At 45.2% G+C, this 24,654-nt stretch overlaps 1 protein-coding gene across 3 annotated transcripts in view; it reads left to right on the top strand.

The window, feature by feature from the left end:
* Positions 1-24,654, top strand: part of SPTBN1 (spectrin beta, non-erythrocytic 1) — a 184,600-nt gene that overhangs the window by 97,044 nt on the left and 62,902 nt on the right. For all 3 annotated transcript variants that reach the window (XM_072937740.1, XM_031675578.2, XM_031675579.2), the window contains one exon: positions 20,603-20,754. In XM_072937740.1, coding sequence (XP_072793841.1) covers positions 20,603-20,754 — 152 coding nt within the window. The remainder of the gene's footprint in view (positions 1-20,602; positions 20,755-24,654) is intronic.

The following is a 24,654-nucleotide window of genomic DNA, read 5'->3' as shown; positions in this document are numbered from 1 at the left end:
GGGGACTCAGCAGCAAGCAGACTGCTCGGCTTCAAGGTACCAAGGACTCATTTGAACCTGCCCACAAACCTCTGAACCAAAAGAGGGAAAATGTGCTTACCTACATTTGGAGAGCTGGTCCTGACATGCCTCTGCTTAGGCAGTCATGGAAACCTGGTCTTTCTTCCTTTCTCCTGGGTGAGACAGGAGTTAACCTGCAGCACAGAAGAAACATGCTTGGGTTGGTGCTCAGGGCAGGTTCCAAAACCTGGTTCAGTGTAGGTTATGGCAGCAGAGTTAGAGGGAAGGGTGGGTGATGGTGATGGTCTGCATTAATCCCCATCATCACCCAGGTCAGTCTGTTCTTTCTGCTGCTCCCTTGGCTCAAGGAATGACTTAAAGCTGGAACACTGATGAGAGTGTACTTAGGCCCAGGAAAATTGCTGTTGGCTCCAGTTTCTTTACTTTGGTGATAGAAATATTGATACCCAGAAATTGTATTCAGAGCTCAGCTGTCAAAATCTGGAAGTCAGTCACTTATAAGGTGTTCTGGTCGATTCCCCAGTTCCTACTGACTGTTGGAATAGAGTAACCTCTGGCTCCTAATTAATGAAGAATCAGTGCTGTGGGTGAAGGCAGGATGAGTTTTTAGAACGCCTTTGTAGCTCTACGATCTTTAAAGGAGCCACCAAATCCATCTCACCTGTTCAGTTGACAGTTCAGCAAGTTACAGTGCTGTTGAGCACACTGCAAAAACAGGGGTAAGAGACAGCCAGGGTCTCAAATTACACTCTAGAAGAGAGTACTAGGTAGAGTGTGGCAGGTGTCCTAAGACAAACAAGTAACACCCCTGGGTTGTGGGGTGTGAGAGAGGCTTTTTGGAGGAGTTGACATTTGAGCTGCAACTTTGAATGTGACTAGGATTAGGTAATGAGATCATGGGTGTTTGGGGGTGTGGATAGGGTATGACCAGAGGGAACTACAGACCCTGAGGCATGTTGGGGGACTGGCTAGGCCTCTGCCTAGGATATGATGTATATGTTTACCTTCCATTTCAATTATTAATGCTCATGATTATTAGTCAGGGGTTTTGCTAACCCTTTTTGTTAGCCAGCATTCAGCTAATATTGGCACAGGTATAGGGAATCAGGTGCTTAGGAGCTGATGTCGGTGAAATGACCTTGCACAAGGAACTCACCTGTTAGGAAGGGTTGTTAGATCATCATCTGATGCACATTTAAGGGCCTCTGCAAATGGGTGCATGGAGGGTACTACTGGCCATCCCACAGTAACTTTCATTTCACCAAAGGCTCCTCCGAGACTGCTGGGTAGATGCCCACTGCTAAAAAAAAATACCACAAGCATTTCTGGCTTCTCTGTTCTCTAGGCTCACAGACTTAGTCCTGTGGTGGAACTAACAGGCTAACAAGGAGAGTGAAAGCAAAAGAAAAATAGATCCTCATGCAAAGAGAGAAGGAAAGTAGGTTCCCACCTAAACTCTAGCCCTGAGGTAGTGGTGGTGGTAATAGTAATAGAGCTAAAACGTCTTGTAACTTAATCCTGGGACAGTGCTGTTCTAAGTACTTTGCATGTATTGACTCCTGTGCTCCTCACAGCATCCCTGTGAGGTAAGAATTATCTCCATTTCAGAGATGAGGAAACTGAGGTACAAGGGGCGCTTTGTCCAGGGACGCTTAGCTTGTAGGTGGTAGAGTCTGGGTCCAGCCCCGGCAGGCTGCGCCTGGACTCCGAGTCTGTGACCACGTTGTCGGACTGCCTCTCCAGAGCATTTCCCCCATAGTGCTCAAGGCCCGTGCTCTTGTAGGTCCCGGATTAGCATTTCATTAGCACCTGGGAAACCTTGCTTTGGTGAAAGCAATTGCTGAGAGGTGGAAATTCCTGGCCCCTTTCCAACTGTGAGGGATTTGCTGACTTTTGCTCCTAACTGGCAGCGACAGTGAGAGGCAGCACGATAAATGCAATGTAAAATTCAAGTGTTGCTTGATCTTAGAAGACTTTGTTTCCTTTTCTTTGATGGCACTTTGGTGATTCTGGCAGAATAGGAGGTACTGAGCTGACTCTTCGATTTTTTTTTCCCCTGGTGGTACAAGTTATTTGTCACTGCATCATGAACCCACCATTCTATTCTACCACTATTGAGATTTTGTCGTTTAGATGCTTTGGTTTTGGTGGTGGTGTGTTTGTTGTATTTGCCTGGCCTTTTGCCAGCATACAAAGTTATTTGTGAAGGAACTTTGAGAATGTGGAGTGAGGGGTCCCAGTCCTGAAGTAGAAATGTGGAGCCTGATGTTGGCTCCTAAGGTACCGGCTCTACAGAAGGTAAACCTGGAGCGATTTTCAGCGATGACGGCATCACCTAGGAGCATGGAGCTGAGCCAAAACCCACGATGTAAGTTCAGATGCTTGGAGTTTGCTCATTTTTCTGGACTTTAAACATTTTCAGCTGCTGGAGCATTTGTTGGTGTTATTTAGGCCGAGTTGTCTTTTTGTTCTGTGGTTTTCCAACGTGTGAATAAAGTAGATAATCCCTATTTCTGGTCCGGCCGCTGCCGAGCGTAAGTGAAGACTTCCAGCTGCTGTTCTCCCCCGGCCACCTTTTGAGTTTCCCTGTAGCAGCTGTAAAACCAGTCTTTAAGAGGGGCACCAGTTCATCCTTATTTGTTGTACCCTAAAACCACAAGCTTGGTTTTGTTTGCCATCCATTGTGTTGTAAATTTGGCATAAAAGAAGCAAGAAATATGTTTGTTTATACCCCACCTAGTTTAAGAAATGATTTAATTTAGCCTAGGCGAATGTCTCCTGACTGTCATTTGTGTGTGTGTGTGTGTGTGTGATGGTCATCCTGCTGCTGAGCATCTGGAATCACAAGATTCATCATGGGATCGTTCGGTTGGTGAACACTAGGGTTGTTCTCTTCCTTGGCGCCTCTGTCCAGAAACATGTGAATGCCTTTCTTGGGGAGGTCTGACATTGTTAGACTGAAAGGTGCCATGTCCCTGCTACAGTTCTTTTTTGCCCCAAGAAATTTTCCTTTGAGGGTGCTGTAGGAAAACCCTCCTATGTGGTGAGTGTGTATGTTGTAAACTTCCATTTTGATCTCTGGAGAGTAAAGCTTATTTTATGGATTGTTACAGTTTAAGTGATCTCGTTTACCTTTGAGATACAGTGTAGAAGGAGCTATGGCAAGCATGCAACCAGGATGAATTGCATTAGTTTCCATTCAACATGTGGTACGCCACAGCTTTAAGAGTGTCACCCAAAGAGACAGAAAACAGGATTATTATCAGTTACCATTTTTTGAGATTGATTCTACAGCTGACAGCCAGGTGTGTCTTCGATATTCTATAGTATACGAGTAAACCATAGAATATCACACACCAGATGTTTCTGAAAACACCTAACTACCCATCTTTCACATTCAGCATGTAGGGACTGTAGCACCCAGTGAGGGTCGCTTCATCCCGTTACAGTAGGAACAGCACAGTTGGCCAGAAACTACTGTTCTGTTAATGCCAGCACTCTGGACAGACCAGGTCCTTACCTAGCTGGGGCACATTAGGGTCGCTGAGCGTTGCCGAGCGGTCTCGCTTTTGAATTGGGAAGATGTCTTCCTGTAAAGAAAAGCACCTTTGTGAGGCCCCATAGCTCCTGATTGTTGACCTTTGGGTTTAGAGACAATGCCAGTCTCAGAGGATTGATGAGAAATGTCGGAACCAGTTCTGGCCAATGCATGAAGACTAAAGTGATTGTATTGTTTGTCAGGTCTTTCGGGAAAGTACATGTGACAGAGATCCTAAACCAGTAAAGTTGAATAGCCTAGAGCACTTTTAACTGTCTTTACTTTGGAAACAGGTTATAAACACAAATCTATGCTGGACTTGAATGAGTGTTTTATTTCCCCTTTCCCAGAGTAAGAGCTGCTGACAAGAACAGCTCTCTGGTGTTGCTGGGACAAGCCTGTATGACCTTCCTTCTGTAAATAATTAACAGGGGAATATTTTCATTTACATTAAATCCATATATGAAAGTGGTTTCCAGGCTAGATCTAACAGCCTCTGGCCCCTGCAGGGAAGGAAGCTAATGCTGAAAGAATTTAGGCTTTCAAATGGAGCCCTAGAATATTCTCTTCAAGGCAGTGATGGCTGCAAGGCAGTTTTTCTTTGAAGTAAAACCCAGAGTGTGTGAAGGTTACTCTGGGGTGACTTTATTGTTACATAACGGGTAGAGTTTGCTTCTTGCTGGTTTGCTGAGTGGCAGAGGTTAAAGCTAGAACTATACGTGGAGCTAAAAAAAAAATCACCTGAAACTTTTAGGAAACCAGCAACATTTAAAGGTTTCTGGCCCAGTTTGGCTGGGTACTTTTCATTTTCAGTGCCCACACTGACTCTTCATAGCCTGTTTCTTGAATACATAAAGGACAGATACATTCACATTATTGGGAAAGCACTTTGAAGTACAGGCCTTGTCAGTTGGGAGAATCAATAGTATTGCCATCAAGTATTTATAGTAGTCAAGACGTGGAAGCAATCTAAGTGCCCATCAGTAGATGACTGGATAAAGATGTGGTATACATATACAATGCAATATTACTCAGCCATAAAAAAAGAGCGAAATACTCCCTTTTGTAGCAACATGGATGAACCTGGAGATTACCATACTAAATGAAGTAAGTCAGACAGAGAAAGACATACCGATTATATATCACTTATATGTGGAATCTAAGAAATAATACAAATGAATCTGTATACAAAACAGAAACAGACTCACAGACATAGAAAAAAACTTATGGTTACCAAAGGGGAAAGGGGGAGGGAGGGGTAAATTGGGGATTAACAGATACACACCATTATATACAAAATAAACAACAAGGGATTTACTGTATAGCACAGAGAACTATATTCAGTATCTCGTAATAACCTATAATGGAAAAGAATCTGAAAAAGAATATATATAGTTGTGTATATATGAATAACTGAATCACTTTGCTGTACACCTTTAACATAATATTGTGAATCAACTATACTTAAATTTAAAAAAAAAGTATTTCCATCAGCTGCTTAACAAAAAAAATCTTGCCTCCCTCATTGTTTCTTGACAGAATGAGAATGTTACTGCCAGTAACTAGTTAATTCTGAAAGGACCTGGGTTCCTACCATGCAGTTCCAGAAGTAGCAGACCAGGTTACCAGGATGAGATGCACACATAACCAATTTAATGATTAATGCAGGATGGAGAGCAGAGGCGTAGTCTGTTGTCATTAAATGGTTCTTCATAATTCATAACTTTTTAACTATTCTTAGCATTGGGGAGGAAGGGATTCTCTGAATTGAGAATTCTCAATGAGATCTTTAGTGAGACACAAGATGGTAACTATCCAGCTTGCCCAGCACGTGGTCGTCCTTTGATGCTGACAGAATTTGGTGTTGCTCTCAGGGCATCCTGGCTGGTGCTGAGCTGCGGTGGCCTCTGGGCTCCTGCAGTTACTCTTTTCCAGTTGCTGAATCAACCCTGGGGAAGCCAGCATTCATGCTTTGCTTTCTTTGCCTTTGTTTGTTTGTTTGTTTACATTTTATTTGCCCTGGGACTACTTTGAGGCTTTTCAGGAATTTTCCAGGGGTGGGATATTAGCCCCACAGTTTAAGAAAACTGTCCGAAGGCCGGAGCTCATAACAAGAATAAAACCCTTTTTCTCTTGTCATTACTGCTTCCTCTTCACCAACTAATTAGCCAGCTGTTGCAGGTCTTACTAAACTTCATTAATCCTGAGCATCTGTCTGTTGGAATTGCCTCAAGATGAAAAGGGGAAACTCAGCTAAACATTTTTGTTGCTGCAGCTAATTACTGTGAGCTATACTTTTTATTAATTAATTGCTCCACTTGCTTTCAGATCTGAATGGGGACCTTTCCCCATGCCAGGTAACAGGCACTTCACTTTCCCCAGGCTGCAGAGGTGCTGCTCTGTGGTTTGGTACATGGGTGCCTGTAATTATCAGGGCCAACAATAGGGTGGCTCTGGAAACAAAGTTAAAAGAAAACACACCTGGAAGTCTGGCTGTGTGTAACCTAGGCTTGTTCAAAGCCTTCAGTTGATATTGACGCTTTTTTAAAAACAAGTACAATCTTAAATGATCTCATCTGTTATAGCAAAACAATTGCAAAGCTAATTTTCTTGGCCTGTTGGTTCCACAGTCTGAAAAATAAGTTAAAGGGTGGTTGGGATGGGCGAGAGTATTGGACGTTTCTGTGCTGTGGCTGAAAGTGATGTGTGAGACGGAAAGTGCTGATCTTGGGTTTGGATTGGTGGTGACTGAGAGCAAGGTGGATTCCACTTGTCCCATATGTGAGGCAGGGGAGAGGGACACCTCCCTTGATGAGAACTGAAGAGAGACCCTGATGGAATTGAAAGAACAGTGGAAAATACGGAGGATTTTTTTCTGATGAGGGCTTCTGCCATCATTGAATTACAAGTAAAACTCTCACTTTTGGAATTGTTAGGAATTAAGCTGCAGGGTAACTTAAGAGACTTACTTCCGTGTGCTCCCTGTAGGTGGGGGAAAAGCAAATCCAGTGTTCAGGCTTGAACCCCGTTTCATCACAGTTGCAGTGTAAGGTCTGTGCTGGTGCAGAATTCTGTTTCTGGAGCAATGGGGGCTGTGTTGTCAGAGCTTGGGTCAAACTCCTGGGACTGTGCTTGCTTTGTGACTGTGGGCAAGTCACTGAGCCTCTCCGAGCCTTACTCTCTGAGTTTACTCTGAGGCACAGTGTTTGATGGTATGAGTACCTGCTTCACAGTGTGGTTATGAGAATTAACTGTGGGTGAAGTGCTTAGAAGGGTGTGTGGCCCTTACAGTAAGTGCTCCATAAAGCAAGGATGGGGGTGGGTACGGGAGATGACAGTGGACGTCCCCATATTTTAGGATCATGTCTGTGGAACATCCCACTCTGTAGCTGAGGTACTGGTGGACCAGCCCCAGGCAGCTCTTATCTTCTCCCTGCTGCTGATGGGGGACGTTTTCTGGACTCATCTCAACTGTGAAGCTTTGACCCCTTGACTCACCACTGGTCGTTCCATCCTTCCGTGCTGTTCCTCATTACCGTGCAGTATAATTACCTGCCGTTGAGTCTGACTGGTGTGTCATTAAACTGTAAACTGCTCCAGCATCTCTCTGTATTTCCCATTGCTTAGTACAGCAAATTACAACCACTTTTGAAAAGTGAAATTTGTTTTTCCTGTAGATTAAGTCTGAGGCAGAACCCCCAGTAAATAAAGGGTATACAATGGAGCATTTCTGACCAAAGTGCAGATGAAAACGTGGTACTTGGAGCCCGACCTCCGGGAACCTGGTTTGAAAACCACTTGCCTAGCATCCTGTAGACTTACGTGTTTCTTCAGTGAATGTCACTTATTTTTGTATTAATATCCTTGGTTGCCAGTGTACTAAAAGGAAGTATTAATATTTGTTTCCCTTATTCTGCTTATAAGTGTTGTATAGAGTTCAATACTGATTTAGTATTCTCCAGAAGAAAGACATGAACATTCAAGGTGGCATTTTATTTATTTTAAAGTACTCATTGAAGACAGCATTTTATGAATGCCCTTTTGTGGTGCCCTGCGAGAATTTGTTTTCCTCCAGTGAGTGCCCTTTTTATTCGTGCTTATCAATCTCAGACCCACTGGTGAACCTTACAAAGATTTATAAATAAAAATGAATTGAGTGCTTTCCCATCAAATGGAAATGCCCTTTACATAATTTTAAAACTGGTATCTGCTCATTGAAAAACAACAACAAATGCTGCAGAAATGACTTCTGCATCTGGTTCTACTCCCTTGAGATAATCAAAGTTAATAGTTTGAAAAGTATCCTGTACCTTTTAATGTAATTATTGATATTTAAATAAGTAAATATTCATAGGATCATGCTAAATATATACTGTTCTGTAAGTAACAGCTTCATTCATGGCCACCTTGCTAAGCCTGCAGATTTCCCTTACTCTTTTTAATGTGTACGTACTGTTCTTACATATGAATACACCATATTTTAATCAATCAGCCTGTTGATTCATTTGTGTCTGGTCTTATGTTGTTTCTGCTATCTGTTTTTTTACAGTTATTTTTGAAACTGTTTATTTTCATTTGCATTTCACATCGTGTACTTCTTTATGTGCTGTGAGAGTCATTTCTAGAAAGTAAATATCTACAGGTGTGATTGATAGATGGAGGAACGTGCATTTTAAAAGGTCTGATACTGCTCACTTACCCTCACACCAACTACATACTAGTGTGCCTGTTTCCCCAGGTCCTCAGTAAGTGACAAGGTTTGGTTTTCAAGTTCAGGGAACAGTTCGTTTTCACCTCCTTCCACCTGGTCCTGGAAGTGGAACTTCTATCTGCCACCCCAGCGGAACATCTCTGGGCCTCCAGCCCTCCCCACCCAGTTCCAAGATGATTATCTTTACAGAGGCTGTTGCAGAGAAACAGCCAAGGTCTTTATTAAGCAATAAAGTGTCCCTGAGAACAAATTGGCTGTAGTAGTGGTCTTCCCAGGCAGTGTCTAGGTACCTAATCTTAATACATCTCCTGTGACAGGGTTGGTTTCTGTCCCCCATTCCCCTCCGGACAGGCAGAGCTACAGCAGCCAACTGCCCACACCTATTGTAAACCCCCGATTTTGTGGAGTGAGAGTTACCACCTTGCTCATAGGGATGGGAGGGAAGGGGGGGGTGGGACCTGCAGGTGGGTGTGTACTTTGGGACATTATAAAGGTCTGCGTTCTGTTCTGTGGGAAGAGACTTACATTTAAGTTAAGCAACACTGTGCAACAGGTTTAAGTTTCCAAAACAAATAGAACAATAGAAAAACCGATCGCCCTGTTTATGCCCCCTTTTGTTACTTTTTTCACTTGAAGAAAATTAAATTAAGGGAGATAACTAGTTTTAAGCTAAGAAGGTTCGATGTGATCCAGATCACACCTTGTACATTGTCTTCTGTAAACCTGTGCTGAAAGCCTTGATTAGGGTTCCTATGAATGGAAAACAGGTACTGATTGGGGGGGGGGGAACCAAAACCAGTGTCAACTGTTAACTGCCCTACCCTCCTTTGATTAGTGAGAGGGCTCCCACCTGTTGACTGGATCATTATAGGGGTTGAATCTGAGGTCATTTCCTTCTCCAGTTTTTCCTCTCCTCCTTTATTAAAACAAGATAACGTACATTGTGTACTTATAGAATCAGCCCGCCAAAACTCTGTACTGTGGCCTTGTAAGAAATCTTGTGTAACCATTTACTCTGTATGTGGGGTTGAGGAAAGCCACAAAGGAAGTTAGCAGAATTGTTTTTTAGTGTCTGACCCTGTGAGTGATAACTTTCTCTTTTTCATTTTGACACCTTAAAACTAACTAAATGGTAGTCGAGTATGGGTATCAATTATCCAGTGCTGTGAATTCTTAAGGAATTGAAAATTGCTCCTTGACTTTTTAAGGAGAGAACTTTTTCCAATAGAAATACAGTTGATAGACATTATTATATTAGTTTCAGGTGTTCTACATAATGACTTGATATTTGCATATATTATAAAGTGATCATCATAAGGTAAGAATTCTTAATGCTGTTAGGTGCCTTTCCAGTGCCTTCATACCACTTACTCCATAAATGGTTGCTCACTGGTTGATAGATTAACCCAAGACGGAAAAAAAAAAATGATAGTAGACCTGTATGGCTGAATGTCAGATACTGGTGTGTGTAACATTTGCTGTTCTGCATGGAATAAATTTCCAATGAAGAATTGGCTGAGTTAAATACATAATCGAGAATTGGGACAGAATTTATCATTCAGTAATTACTTCTTGGATCAAGAATATGCAATTAGAAGTGAAATTTTGGTTTGATGCCCTGGGATATAAGTTAGAAAACAATGCTAAACTCTAAAATTATTTAGTTCAGCCCAGAGAGGAGCTTATCTTTATAACATTATGAGTTTTGTTTTTTAATCTTGGCACAATCATCGTAATTTCTGAAATCCAAGTGAATTTGGACACCTTCCCCCCAAACACACACGAAAGCTTGGGCTTATTTAATTTTGGAGTTTGGCATTGAAGTTGAGACAGTCTTACTTAATTTATTATTCTGTCATTTCAACCCTGATAGTTTCTGCAGTGCATCATGGTTATAGGCCAATAGGGGTTTAGGTGACTGATTCATAATGCTCTCTAGGACAGAAGCCAGTTTTAAAATTCGTTTGTTTCAATTGTTTTTAAATATAATTTCTCTTCTCATTAAGTGGAACCTTGTCTTCACTGTATACATCCATGTGATAACTGGCCATCACTGTGGCTTTTTGTCCAAAATGCCAGTCCTTTGCAGATAACATTTACACACATACCCTTACTTGGAGAACTTCCATGATATCTTAGGTTTTCTTACATGGGGGCTTCCATAATTCATTCAGAAATGATTATTTTAGTAAATGCTTCACCATCCATGGAAAGCAGACAGCTTTGGGGTTACCTTGGGGTCTTTGCTCCTTCCTTCTTGTTTGTGGGTCTTTCTGGTTTAAAAAAGAGTCCCTTGGATCTTAGCTTTTTGAACTCAACGAATTACAGTTAATTTGGACATCCTCATTGTAGAGAAGAGCCATCAGGAACTGTCCCAAGTGGCTGGAGTTGGTGCGCTCATCTTGTTGGCAGCATCAGCCTTTCTGAAAACACTGTAGTAAGTATCTATCCTCTTCTATCCTGAATGTCTGACGGTAACGGCACTCTAGTGTGTGAGAAAGAGTTCTGTTTTCCTCCCTGCACTGTTGACCTTAAGAATTCTGGAAAACTGGAGAAGATCAAAAAATCATAAGCAAAGGCTAAGGGCGCACACCATTTGATTTTTAATTTACTGGCTTATACCAACTACATGTAGTCCACAGGACAGAATGGCTGCCCTTTCTGCATGAAAAAAAGAGACATAGTAAACTTGTCTCACCACCTCCAGTTAATCTCAAGATTTCCTATAATATAAACCTACCATTAAGCCCTTGAAAATGAAGTAAAGGATTTTATCTTCACCAGTGAATTTGTGTACCACATAATCGTCTGGTTTAGAATATATTATCTACTGCTGCTTTAGTTGTTGCTCAGAGAAAATTATACCACACAGACACACACCTTCAAATACCTCAATTGACGTGCCTTCGTAAAGCCTCACTTTTAGTGGACCTACTATGGTTTTTGCCCTTTAATTCTCTCCTAGTTAGTCTGTATTAATGTTAGCCTTCTGCCGTATAAGTTAATTAAGGATGCGGTGTCTGTTCAGTTACAAACAAGCCTTGTCCATCTTTTGAAGACATGAGAAGTTACCCCCAGTCCACTTTGGACTTCATGTTTCGTCTTCTTCCTTCCAGGGAAGGTTGAGGGAGGAGAGGTGAAGAGTAAAAATGCCCATCAGAGTAGGAATAGAGGACCTGAAGCTTGCGCACCTGGAGGGGTGGGCGGTCTGGGCGCGGCCTCCTGGCTCTCGCAAGAAGAGAGGTGACCTTGCGTTCCAGCCCGAGGCGCTCACCATGCGTCGCCCCTCCAGACCGCCTAGACAGCTTTGTGAATCCTGTTGTGCCGAGAGAACAGTTAAGTACCCCTCGGCTGAGAGGGCCCCAAGTTCACCCTGTACTGACCTGGCACGTGGGCCGTGTCCTAGTAACGTAACTCCAAAAAAAAAAAAAAAAAAAGCGCGTGTGGCCTCCGCACATGTTTTGAACCAGGAGTTGACACACTTTTTCTGTAAAGGGCCAGACAGGAGCCCTGTGAGGCTTTGCGGGCCACAGAGAGTCTCTGTTAAATCTGCTCATCCTCCTCTGGCGCCTCTCCCCGACCCTCGGAAGAGAGGAGACCCCTTCTGGCTCCTCGGCTGTCAGAAACAGGCTGTAAGGCCCGTGTGCGCCAATGCCCGCTTTAAATTTCAGTCACGAATGAACTGAGCTGAGGTGGACGGCTGCAATTTTTGTGCTGTTTGGGGAGGTGACGTCTCGTTTCCCTCGGGCAGCGTGTGGCGGCGCTCTGAGGGGGTACTTGGGGCCCTTCAAGGTTCTGGTCCTGGATATGCCTCCACCAGCCTTGTGCCCTCAGGAGAGTCACCGGAACCTTTCCCGGCCTCGTCTAGTTAGAACTGGTGGCTTCTAACGAACCAGGTAGGGTGAAGGGGGAGCCTGACACGGGTCCAGCAGTGCGTAGGAGCCTAGAAGGACCGACAGCATCCTTAGTCCTCCTGTTTCTGCCCGGCAGTGGTCCTGGCTGCTCCCTGCTGGCCCGCCCCAGGCCCGTAGGGGGAGGAGCAGAGTGGCAGGCTCACGGATGGCTTCCCGTCTGTGGAGGCGACCCATTTCCAGGCACATTGAGCCAATGGTTTCTGAATATTTCTTCCTAAGGTCCCATCTCTGTTTTCCGAGGCTCATATTTTTCCCTCCTGGTTTTGGCTTCTTCGCTGCCTCTTTCACTCTGGTTCTCGCCATGGCTCTCCTGTCGGAGAAATCTGTGCTGTTGCTCTGCCCACTCGCTCTCAGAGCTGGAGCTGGCCCCCACCGTGACCTCAGCCTCCTCCACCCCTGGGCTTCTGTGGTTTACGACTTTAAGGGGCTCCCGTTGAGGTGATAACCATGGTGGACATGGGGCAGGACCCCTGCAGCTTGGCCTGCTTTCTCAGTTCAGCACTGAGGGTGTCCTCCAGAGGGTCCCTGCAGGGCCTTGGTGTCCATGTTGACCGCCCAGAAGAGAGACCCTCTGGAAGCTATGAGCAGGGCCTGCCCCTCTGACGTCAGCTGTAGGTGCCTTACAGAGAGTTTGGGGTGGTTTTATAGTCTGCCATCAGAGTGTTAAGTGTTAGCAGAGAATGGCATGTTTGCTACACATGCATTTAGAACAGATGTTTACATGTGTGTTGTCCATGAAGTGGGTTAAACTGTTAGGAAAAGTATTTTAACTCAAGTTCTATTTATATACAAATCAGCAAACATAAATTAAAGGCCCCCAGACGAATCCGTCACAGGGCCTTCAGTCAAAAGATTAGTTTCCTTCCTTTTGCTGCCTCAAGATAACAGTTTGATTCTCTATTATCAGTACAGCCAGTTGCCTGTTTCCAGTTTCCTGCTTGGTGTATTTTGCATGTTGCTCATGGGAAATGTTTTATTTATTTTTTCAAGCCAAGGCACACAGAGGGACTCCACCCTGCTGTATTCTTTTGTTTTAAATTAGAACTTTTTTTTTTTTAAACAGCTCAAGGATTGAGCTTAAATGAATCAGTTAAAATTGGTATACTTTAAGTCTTGTGACTATTGGCCTGTTTGGGTCACGTTAAAATAATGTTGCAGTTACAACCTGATGTGTTTTACGGCTTCACTCTTACTGTATGGGTATATGGTGGCATTTGCCCCAAAACAAAATGAAAACAAATAAAATTTTGTGAAACTTTTTAGATTAGCTTTGGACTCCTTTTAATCTGAAAGACAATACCACAAAACTGCATATTCATCATTTATCAGACCCTGAACTACTATTACAATTCAGTTGTTAAAGTTTTTAGTGACCTGAGACCATAACGTTTAACTATTTGGGGCCTGTCTGTGTGATTTGGAATTTTTTTCTTCGTTAACAATTTCATTGGTGCCACCAGCAGCAGCAAGATTCAAGACTGTTTTTTGGGCACCCACACTGCCAGGCACATGCTGAGGCTCTAAATGGATGTGAATTGGGTCCCTGCCCTGGAGGCAGATACAGGTTAATTGAGGAGATAAGACACAGGATACATAATAAAAAGATAAGAATGAACTCATCCTGTCAGTGAAGTCCTTTTGGAAGAGCTGATCTTGGCCTGGGTCCTAAAAGGAGGGTGAGAGAAGAGAAAGTACCTTCCAGGTTAGGAAGGTGGTGTAAGCAAAGGTGGGAAAGAGGACTATGTGAGATGAGAGCTGAGAACATGATGAAGAAGATCTCTAGGGTTGGATGGAACATGAAGATGAGTGCATGTCACGGAAGATCCCAGGGGAAGCAGGTTCCCTGGGAGAGGCTGCTCAGGACCCTTGAAAGCCAGGCTCAGATTTGGACCCTCTTGTAGATGGCTGGGGGCCGTTGAAGGTTTTGGTTCAGTGGCGTAACTTTGAAAAACCACTGTTTGGGGAAGACAACTAAAGGCAGTGATGTTTAAGGAGGGTAAGAACAGGAAAGGCACAAGGCAGAGGATTTCAGTCACTGGCAGAGGTTGGGGCCTGAAACCATCCTAATTGTGGTGAGTTTTTCCCTCCAAACACCCAAAATACATTGCTGAAATCATTCTCTTAGCAACTGATCCTGTACTGCTTTGTAATATCTTTTGTTATTTTTTAACTTTCCGTTTAGCTTCTAGTTGGTGGAGGGCATAAGAGCTTATCTTATATAGAGAGTTCTGCATGCAATATGCGCTTTGTAAATACTGGAGCTTATTAATACTCTAAACTTGAGATCGGTCCTTACTCGGCTAGCTCTACAGTGTTGTTGATTTCAGTAGCCAGTTATGTGGATCTGTTCGTGTTATGATTGCTTTATCTCCTTTTGATTTCTTTCTAGCTTCCATCCTTGTACCGCTTTCCCTCCTATGAACTCAAGTCTGCACCTAACTTAGCTATGTGTCTATGCAAAAAAAAAAAATCATACAACTCTTAAGATAGGCCATTATCTTAGCACAGTTGAGGATATCCTGATAGAAAATATTACTGGGTTACACCAGCAGGTTCAGACTATTTGAAAAGTAGAAGAAAGATTAGCTCCCCTCAGCCAGGTATGAATTCAGTCTTTGAGGGAATAATGAATGGCGTCATTTGTCAGTTCTTATTTCTGTATTTCCCTTCTTTTCCATCCAGAGATGGTTACCTTCAGGCCTTTCTTCCTCCCTGGCTCCCAGCCCTTTCCATAGTTAGGACTGTGGCATATGGTGAATATGGTTATGTTTAACATTCTGTACAGAGTGTGTTGCAGAAAGACACTGTACAGTCATTTCTGTAACACAATGCCCTTCTGTTCATCAAGGCTATTTCTCTATCCTGTAGCTTAACTCATGTTAACACCATGTTTGTTTTTCCAGTTACAGCCAATTCTCCAGAGTAAATAACTATTGAAGTGTTTCAACCTTCTAGTATCGATCATAGTCATTCCCTGAAAAGAAAGGAAGTTGATTAGGTGCTTTTAGAAGGAGATGGTGGAGAGGATATTCACAGCCCTTTGGTTAAAATTAAGCAAATATGTTTCTCTGTTCTAAATATCTCATCATCTTCTGAAAATTTCAAGTTACATATCAAGAACAAAGGAAAGTGAATCTTGGTACTTGGAGGAGAACATGTAGCCAAATACTCTGATCCTTTTAACCCGAACAGTGGAAGAGACAGAGCAGCCCAAGGGCACCCAGCATACACCAGCCCCGCCACGGCTGGCTGGTGACACTGAGCACCCCATCACCTCACCAAGCCTACGGCTTTGCTGAAGATCACGATGCTAGTGTCCCATCTCCCTGACAGAGTTGTTGTGCAGATCTAGTGAGCTTTGATAAAGTATAAATTGCTGTTCAGATGTGTGATGGTGTTACTGCAGGCCCTCCATCTTGTAAAATTCTGTTTTCAGGAAGGAGCACCATGTTAGAATGTCATAATTGATGCCTTCCAATCAAAAGCTGTTGCAGACGTTGCCTCTCAGTCAAGATTGGGTTTTTCCGTTTGCTTCTGTGGAGTTGCTAAGGCTTAGCTGGCTGGACCTTTGCACTTAGAAGAGCTTCTGATTCTTAGGTTCTCAGGGTTCCAGAGGCATGTTGGTAAAATTTGTGGTTCTGGCAAACTTATTTTGAGAGCATCTTCCTGACCACCACCCCTGCACTGACGCACAGGCTGCCTCGCAAGGCTCCCTCCTGCAGGGGGCTGCTGGTTTCTTTTTGCCCTTTTTTTTTTTACGTGGTTCTCCACTTTTTCTGTCTCTGGACTGCTGGTGCTGCAGCTGCCTCGAGTCCAGGCTTGTATCTGTAGTATACGGTGATACTCAGGTGACCAAGAGGTGGCCATGTCCTCAGGTACCGTCTTGGGTTCCATTCTGCCCACCCCATGGTGACAGTCATGCAAAGAGGGGTCGGTGAGGAGTGTTTGGACCTGAAGGCCTCTTTGTGGAGGAGTGAAAAGACCTATTTTCCGTAGCTTCAAAGGTAGAGTGAGCCTGGATGGGCTCAGAGTGAGATCTAGTCTTCAGGGAGACAGCATCCCAATAATTGGAGCTAGCCAGTGATAGAGCGGCCCCTTACACAAAATAAGGACTTGGGTTAGGATGGTGAGATTACAGATGATCCTTGATTGTTTATCTTGTATCACTGATCCATGTTTTTTCTTTTTTCTAATGTTGTGGCAGAGGCATTATTGCATAGTGATTGAGAACCTGATCTTTGGAGCCAGCCTGCCCTGGAGAGTTACTAGATCCTACCTCATGGAGTAGTTAGTGTAGAGCACACAGATCGATACCTGGGACATAGTAAGTGCACAGTGAATGCTAGTATTATTTTAATAAAAAATAGTAAGCCATTTTCTTTCTATACAGCTATTAACAATCTCCTGCTACGTATACAGTTTCCCCCTGTTTTTTGGAATTTTTAACTAGCTGATCCAGGTGCAGTAGAAGGGAGTTTTTGCTTTTGAAAGAAAGTTAATTCAGATGACTTCTAAAGCTTTGTTCCACCTTTAGGGAATGTGATTCCATGCTCCCTGGTAAGTTTCTCCAGTGGTTTGAGTTGTTGAGAGGGCTGCTTTGCTGGGGAGAGGGAGAGGGAACCAGGGTATGAGCAGTTACAACACGCCGGGCACTTTGAGGTGAACTTCACATCCTCTCGTTGAATGTCCAGAGCAACCTCTAGGCGAGTCCCTCGACATCTCGACATCAGTGTAATGCGGAGTGAGGGCAGCACAGCTGAGATGCTCACAGGGAGCAGCCATGGGTACCTGGTCCTTGGAGGCACAACCTGTGGAGTTTGGGGCACAGCTGGTGGGACCTGCCAGAGCGTTGGGCTCCTTCGGGTCAGTTCTGGGGAGAGGCAGGCAGGATTTGACTTGAACAGCAGTACAAGGCCCGGGAAGGGGAAAGGAGGGCGGAAGTGGCATGGGGGACAGAAATGCCTGTGTCACACTTACCCAGGCCAAGCCCACCCCTGTGTTTCTCCCTCTGCCTTTCAAGGAAGCAGCCAGCTTTCTGTGGGATGAGCAGGCCTGAGGGCAGGGAGTTTCTGCTGCCATCAACCAACCAGCACGCCATCAGGATCAAACACCCTTTGATGCGAGTAAAGGGAGTCATGAATGAATAGCACCCCAACTCAGGTGTCCTAATGCCAGCTGGGGTTGGTGTAAGCCCAGAATGTCTGAACTAGGGTTTCTCAACAACCCCCCTCACACACACACACAAAGCTCTACTGATGTTTGGGGCTGGATACTTCCATGTCATGGGGGCTACCTGTGCCCTGTAGATGTTTAGCGGCATCCCTGGCTTCTATGCACTAGATGCGCATGGCACCTGCCCCCCGGTTGTGACAGTCAGACCTGTCTCCGCACATTGCCCAGTGTCCCCTGGGGAGCAGAATCGCTCCCCATTGAGATCCACTGGTCTAAATAACCAAATCAGAAGGGAACTTGGGAGGGTTCCCTTTTCACCTCTCCAGAGTCGCTCATACTTGAAGAACTAGGAGTGGGTGCCCTTCCCTCTACAACTCCCACCGCCTCCTCACCCAGCTCTGGCTTGAAGTTGGAAGCATGCCTGTGGACTGTCTTCCTCTGTCTGTGTCAAGGGCCTCCAGCTCCTCCTCGGGCCAGCATCTGGCCTAATCTGCCCTGGCCTCGCTGGGTTGGGAGTGAGGGGTGATGTCATTGCGCCTTCCCAGGAAGGGTGGAACAAAGGACGGAGTCCCCAAGGACAGGCAGCCTCATCCTCAGCTGGCCCGCTGCTGGGTAGATTTTCTTCCCTCCCTTCCCCTCCTTCCGGCCTCAGAAGGGTTTGTTCTTCACCAAGCACTCCATTGTAAGAGGACACGCCACACTGGCTGGGCTTTGTGGCTCTTGACTGAGCCCGTTTCCTGCCCCTAGTGTGTCATGAGGGTGTTGATTCTGGTCCAGTCTCTGGATGGAATCTTCCACGCCTTTTCCAGTGTGGTGGTGCGAGCCCGAGGAGCATGGACCCTCTGCTTTTCCAGCACATATGTGCTCCCTGGAACCTATTCCTGATGCCAGGAGCAGAAGAGAGCGAGGGGAAGGAGGAGGGGGCAAGAAAGCAAGCTCTCACTCCTTTCTTTAACTGTGTTTTTGAACTTGTCTTCCTCCTCTTCTTTCCTCCCTTCTTGTGGATTTCCTGAGGATCAGCACCAGCCCCAGGGAGCCCTCAGCCCATTCTGTTTCCTCTCAGATCTCTCTGCTCCACCTGTGACATCTTCGTTGGGAGGAGGGTTAGGCCTGGGCTGTGACTCTTCAGGACAGGGTGCTGGGGGTGCACGTTGACTGTCTGGAAGCAAATCCTTGGAATCTCCTTGTAAAGGAACCTGTTCATTCAGAGCCTGAAAGAAGCTGAGGTGTTTCTGTAATATGAGATTCACCCAGAGGAGTGATAGTTGGTGGAGGACACATTTGGTACTTGTTTGTTTAGAAATAACTTAATCCAAGCAGGTTTTCATTTTGATCTTATTGCCTCGATAGGCTGGGTGTGGTAGTGACTTTGAGCCCCAAACCCTTTAATTACAGCCTAGGATACCCATCAAGGGCTTTATTAAAGACATTTCTAACTCCAGTGTAGCGCATAAAAGATATCATAATTTTAAAAAGTTGACCCTAAATGCATCTGAAACACAAATTACCTTGCCATCTGTGACATGTATCTAGGAGAAGCTTCACACATCTGTGTACTCAGCTCTGGACCTGCTCTTTCAAAACAGACAACCTTAGGCCAAAAAATACAGCTCTCATGTCACTGTCATAAAGTTACCCTCCATCAGGATGATTGGTGGTTAAAAATGCATGGGATCTTTTCTCTGTGACCCATCGTGATGTTATTGGTGCAGCTCCCTTTTCAGTCTGTACTGTTCCCCTCACTGCCTTCTTTCTTCTTCCCCTAGCCCTGCCCTTTCTGATCCTTTGTCTGTTTTTGGTTGTCCAGGGGGAAAGGCCCTCTTTTCCTCTGGCGGGCTGTTCCCTTAGGGGGAGGCTGGGCAGGGAGGAGCTGCTGGCTGTGCAGGTGGGTGGCTGTGTTGGCAGGTGCCCCGTCAGCCTCACCTGCCAGGTCGGCAGCAGTAAAGGCTCATCTCTTGTTGTCTCTGCCTCGCTCCCTGCCTGCGGTGGGTGGAGACTTCAGCGGAGCCTTCCAGGCTGACATTCCCAGGATGCTCTGGCCAGCCTGGGAACCGAGGACACCAAGTACACGCCCCGTCAGCAAGGATGGCTTTTATGTTGCCACTCAGTGGAGTTGAAAGCTCGTGTATAAACTGCTCGGTGGGTTTGGGCTTAACAGTGAAAGAAGAAAGTCTCGGGTCCTTTTGAGACAAGTTCATGCTGATGGAACTAGAAGTAGGGTTAGTGTCTGATGGACAGCAGCTCTGTAGAGAACAGTCGGGGAGTGAGTTGTGGGTCCAGGGCACATTTTGTGAGCCTCTGTGGAAGGTCTTCAGCAGCCTGCACTGAGAACATTCTTCAGAAGCAAGGAAATGGGAAGCCTGTTTGTATAGGATGTGAGGGCTGGTTCTAAGCACAAGTGTCTACAGTTTTGTGCTTTGAATTGGACAGAACTTGATCACTGAGGCTTGAAAAACTGATACTGTTTCCTGGATGACTTAGATGTACAATTGCCACACTTAAGAGCATTAACTGGCAGCTGCCTTTTTGTCAAATGGTTGAAGTTTGGAGATGATAGTGGTCCATTCACTTCATAGAAAGGGGCACTGAACCCAGTGTCTTAGCACATTTTTTATGAAACCTCAGGCCCAGGCCCTGCTTTCCCAGTGCCTGGCCGAGTCTCTGTACTTGACCCTGTTGCTTGCCTTTTTCTTTGTTGTTCACTGAACACACAACTAAGCAGGTGAAAGGGTCATTGCAGATCAAGGTCATGAGTGACTTATCGTCAGGCATTGCCTGATCCTTTGAACACAAGGGAAGCAATCTCTTGCTGTCTCCTGAGCTTTTCTGTCCCACATCTTTCTGTGTATTTTGTGCTTCCCCCACGCTTGCATTTGGAGGAGTAATAGCTATGGCATACACTTAGGAAGCATCACCAGTCAAGTATTAATTACACTGCTGGACCAAGCTGCAGAGGACCCCACTGTGACCTTCTGCATCCTGTTGCCTCTTCAGCAGAGGTGGGAGAAAATGAAATGAATGTGAGCAGAGGATACTCTGCTGGTGGTTATGCTTAGAGCTCCAGTGTTCAAGGATTGTATGAGTCCTCTGTTCCCAAGTTGTTGACTGTGCTGAAGAAGAGCTGCATGTCCCTACGGTATGGTTTTGCTCTTCTTCCTCTGGCTGGGGTCTCGTACCCCAACCAGTACATGTCGGTTGCTGCCCAAGCTGTGGTTGGTGGTAAAACAAGCTCTCTTCTGCTTGCAGATGAACGTGAAGCTGTGCAGAAGAAGACCTTCACCAAGTGGGTCAACTCCCACCTCGCCCGGGTGTCCTGCCGGATCACAGACCTGTACACCGACCTTCGGGATGGACGGATGCTCATCAAGCTGCTGGAGGTCCTCTCCGGAGAAAGACTGGTAAGTAGGGGTGCTAAGTGTCTTGCACCACAGGTGGGAGTGTGTTTTCTAAAAATCAAGTGTGGACTTGTCATCTCCTGTTGATTTCTGCTTAATGATATTTTTGAGGAAGAGACACTTGGTAAGTTAGATGAGCACTGAAGCTGGGGAAAGCTCCCGTGTAACATTCTGAGTCTGGGTGATTTTGTTGAACCGTAATGAAGCAGCCTCATTTTGGTCAGAAAGATCTTGGCTGGTGTCCCCTATTAAACAGGGCACAGTGCTGGAAATTTAAGGGCCAGGCTCAGGGGCTGGCTCCAAGATGAATCTGTATCCCTTGAGATCATGGAATAATTTTAAATTGGTGTCTTATTGATTCTCTGGAAAATCTGAGCTGCCGTTTTAAGGTGGCAGGAATTGAATTCAGAGGTCTCCGGCGTTTTTTGCTTTCTTCCGCACACTCTTTATTTGAGGAGTGGCGGGAGAGGCTGGTATTTTGTCTCCTTGGAAACTTGGAGCTTCTGATGAGTTCACCAAGCCTTTTTGGGCATGTGAGTTGTTAGCCTACAGTGAAAATGTTATCCCCATTCTGTTCCCCAGAGCTACCACGGCTATCTCTGATGTGATTTTTGTTTATGAACCTGAAACCAAGGACTCTTAAACCAGTCTCTGTAACCGACCCAACAGGTTTTGTCTCACAATGCTTTGAAAATGGATGCTGTCTTCTGCCAGAATACACACAGTTCCGTAGATGGTGGTGGGGCCGAGCCAAAGGCTGACGCCCAGGGATAGAGCCCCACATCTGCAGTGACATCACTGGGAAAATATGATGCTGGTGGTTGGCAGGGCTGCCAGAAAGCCCTATTTTTAGCTTGGTCTCCACCCTGTAACTTGACAGCCACGATGAGTCTTTACGCGGACTGACCCACACACCTCTGACCACAGGCAAGGGTCGCTGAGATGGTATGCTGTCCTGTCATTAGCCCAAGGACAGAAGGGCCTCTCTGAGCCTGGGTAAAATCAGTCGGTTTTCTCTCTCCCTGCCCCTCTGTTCAAGAACAGGCTCCCCTAAAAGAGAGTGCAGCCCCGTCTCCTCCTCAGTGAGTTTTGTCTGTGTTCTGTGATCCCTTAGCATGCAGGTCTTGTTGCCTCGCTTCCTTTGAGAGGTTGTGGGTCAAGCTAGACAAACTAGATAAACAAAGGAGGCTCCTGCCTCTGTGACTGATGGCTGCCTGGAAGATGGTTTGTAAGCTGGGAGTGGGCCAGTGGATCCACACTGGGAGGGCCGGTCATTTGTTGCATTTTGGGTTTTGAGGTGAGTCTAGGCTAGATTTATTGTGATGTGCATCTTGAAATATAATTTTGGTAACTAGACTTTTTCAACCCTAATTCTCAATCCCCTCTTTTTTTCCTCTTAATGTTTAACCTAGTATGATTGTCTATTGATTTTTCTTTTGAAATGATGTTTTGAAAGTAGCTTAAAAAAAAATCATTAAAGGTCACGTGGTTAAAAGTTAGTTTGAACATTTATTTTTGTCCCAGCAGTGTCTAGTCTTAAGGGCTGTAGGGAGTAAATTGTTCACCTTTGAAGGGCCATAATTCTTTTATACCAAGAAGATTGTGCCCTTGATAATGTCCACATAATACATGGGATCAGGCCTTTTGCCCTTTATTCTGAGAAGGGCAACAAAAATATTAGTAGGGAGGAAAAAAAGCAACCAGCAAAGCATAATTCTTGGTTGTTTGTGGATCCCTCCCACTCCTCTCTTTGTTTGCTGCCAGCAATAATTTTTTCTTTCTTTGGCAGTAACCCAGAGACCTGGGAGAGTAGGGATGGGCAGGAACATGAGAGGCCACCATCTCCAACCTCTCAGGTAGTCAGTGCCAGAAGTTGTGTTTAGCAGTGACCACCACTTTGTAAAACCCCAAGTGCCTTGACTGCTTTTACTATCTATTTCTCACAGCCAACCCTGATTATAGGTTGGGCAGTCTGATTAATCTTCTTACTCCAAAAATAAAGATACCATAGATAGAGTGAGCTAGAGCTCTTATTCATTTGTACTGGAGATTTTTGGCCTCTTTGGCCCCCTGGTTTATTTGGTTCATGGAATCTTCTGGAAGGGACATAGACCACACTCTGCTGTTGGCTGCAGAGGCTGCCAGGCACTCATGTTAGAGACCCTCCCTGCAGGAGAGGACATCTATCCTCAAAGGCTCACCCCACAGGATCCTTGCATATTCAGATTCCAGAACGAATGAGGTTGCCAGAGCTTCCAGGCCTGGTTAGATTAATGTCCACAGCTAAATGTGTATTGTCAGGCAACATTCAGTCTGCATTGAGCTTTCTGCACCAGTGATCCAAAACTCAGTCACGTAGACAGTTGTGCTCCATCTGAAGCCATGTCTCCGTCGGCATTTCAGCTCCAGCACTTAGCACCAGCAGTAGGTAGTAGGTAAATGTTTGAGGGACTGGAGTATCTAAGTTTGTTTGATTAATAGATTCTTGGAGCCAGTTCATCCCTCTTTACAGAGGAGGAAATTTGTCTGATTTTTACTGAGTGAAGTTCAGAGAAACACATTAGCTTAATGATCAAGACAGTTCTACCCTAACCCCACCCTGCATTTCGGCTTAATGAAGTTTGAGTTAGATTTGCACAGGTTTGTGGTTGGTGTTTGGGTTGTCCAGGCACTCGATTCTGATGTGCTCAGGAACATCAGAGGGCAGAACCCCCCCCACCTCTGGTCCCAGCTTGGGCAGAGCCCGTGTCCAGAAGTGTTGCTGTCTCTGCCTCAATGTGTGTCAGCTCAGGGAACGGGAGTGGGGGGACTGAGGCTGAGCCAGGAAGCTGCTTCTGACCAGGATTGGGTTGACAGCAGAGAAAACCGTTCATTTCCAGTGTGTTACTCTGAATTACCATGAACTCTAACTTCATAAATGTCTTTTTGAAGTTCCATAAAGAATAAAGACCCACCCTTGACATTCACATCTGCTGACCAGGTTAAAAGGGTGAACACAACCTCTGCTGGTCATGTTGTCATTGGTCCCAGGTCCCAGGGCCAGATTAGAATGGGACTGGAGGGGTAGAGGTTTGTCCTATGGCAACACTGACATTGGGAGGGAGTGGGGCCTGTGAGCTTCGGTGGTGAAATGGAGCCCATGGGTCCTCGTCCAGGTTACAAGCTTGCCCGGGTCTGTCCCTGTCCTCCGTGGGCCTCAGCATGAAGAGGGGCTCTGTTGCTCCAGGTGGCTCTGAGTAAGACAGTGTCCTGCCTTGCTCCTGCCAGACTGAGCCCCACCTCTGACCGGGAAAACAAGATTTTCTGAACACTTCTGCCCTTGCCTCAGCCCCCACTATTCCCAGTAGCAGATATCACTGGTTTTTGCTTGCCTGTTATTTTCCTGATAGTCTGTCTTCATAATCTACTAATGAATCTCAAAGAAGACAAAACAAACCCCCCCCCCAAAAAAGGACTTTATTTTTCTTTGCCACCGTTAATTCCAAAACAGGCTGAGCTAGGTGGAGAAGATAGATTTACATGAGATTTGCTAAGCCTTAAATCCCACGTTGAACTGCCCTGCGTGAGTTTCACATAAAGCCTTTGTTAGGAGAACCATACTGGTATGTATTGTTGTAGAAATGAGGTTTTAGGAACTGGCCACAGAACCTACCTGTTTTTGTAATATCATTTGTGTGGGAGAATTTGCTTTTGTTCTAAACAACCAGCCACAGAGGAATGCCACTGTTAAATTAAGGTCTAATTACACAAATACGAAAAACAAATTAATAGTAATAGGTAATAGTAATACCTTATGATAAAGTACCTAATGAATGACCCCCAACCCTAGAGTTCAGAAGGGGAAACACACCTTCTCTGTATGGAGTGTCTAGAAACCCTAGCCAGCAGGTGGGGTCCAACTGG

Source organism: Vicugna pacos, chromosome 15 (genome assembly GCF_048564905.1).
Source record: "Vicugna pacos chromosome 15, VicPac4, whole genome shotgun sequence".
NCBI lineage: Eukaryota > Metazoa > Chordata > Mammalia > Artiodactyla > Camelidae > Vicugna > Vicugna pacos.
This window is presented reverse-complemented; position numbering and strand designations above follow the sequence as displayed.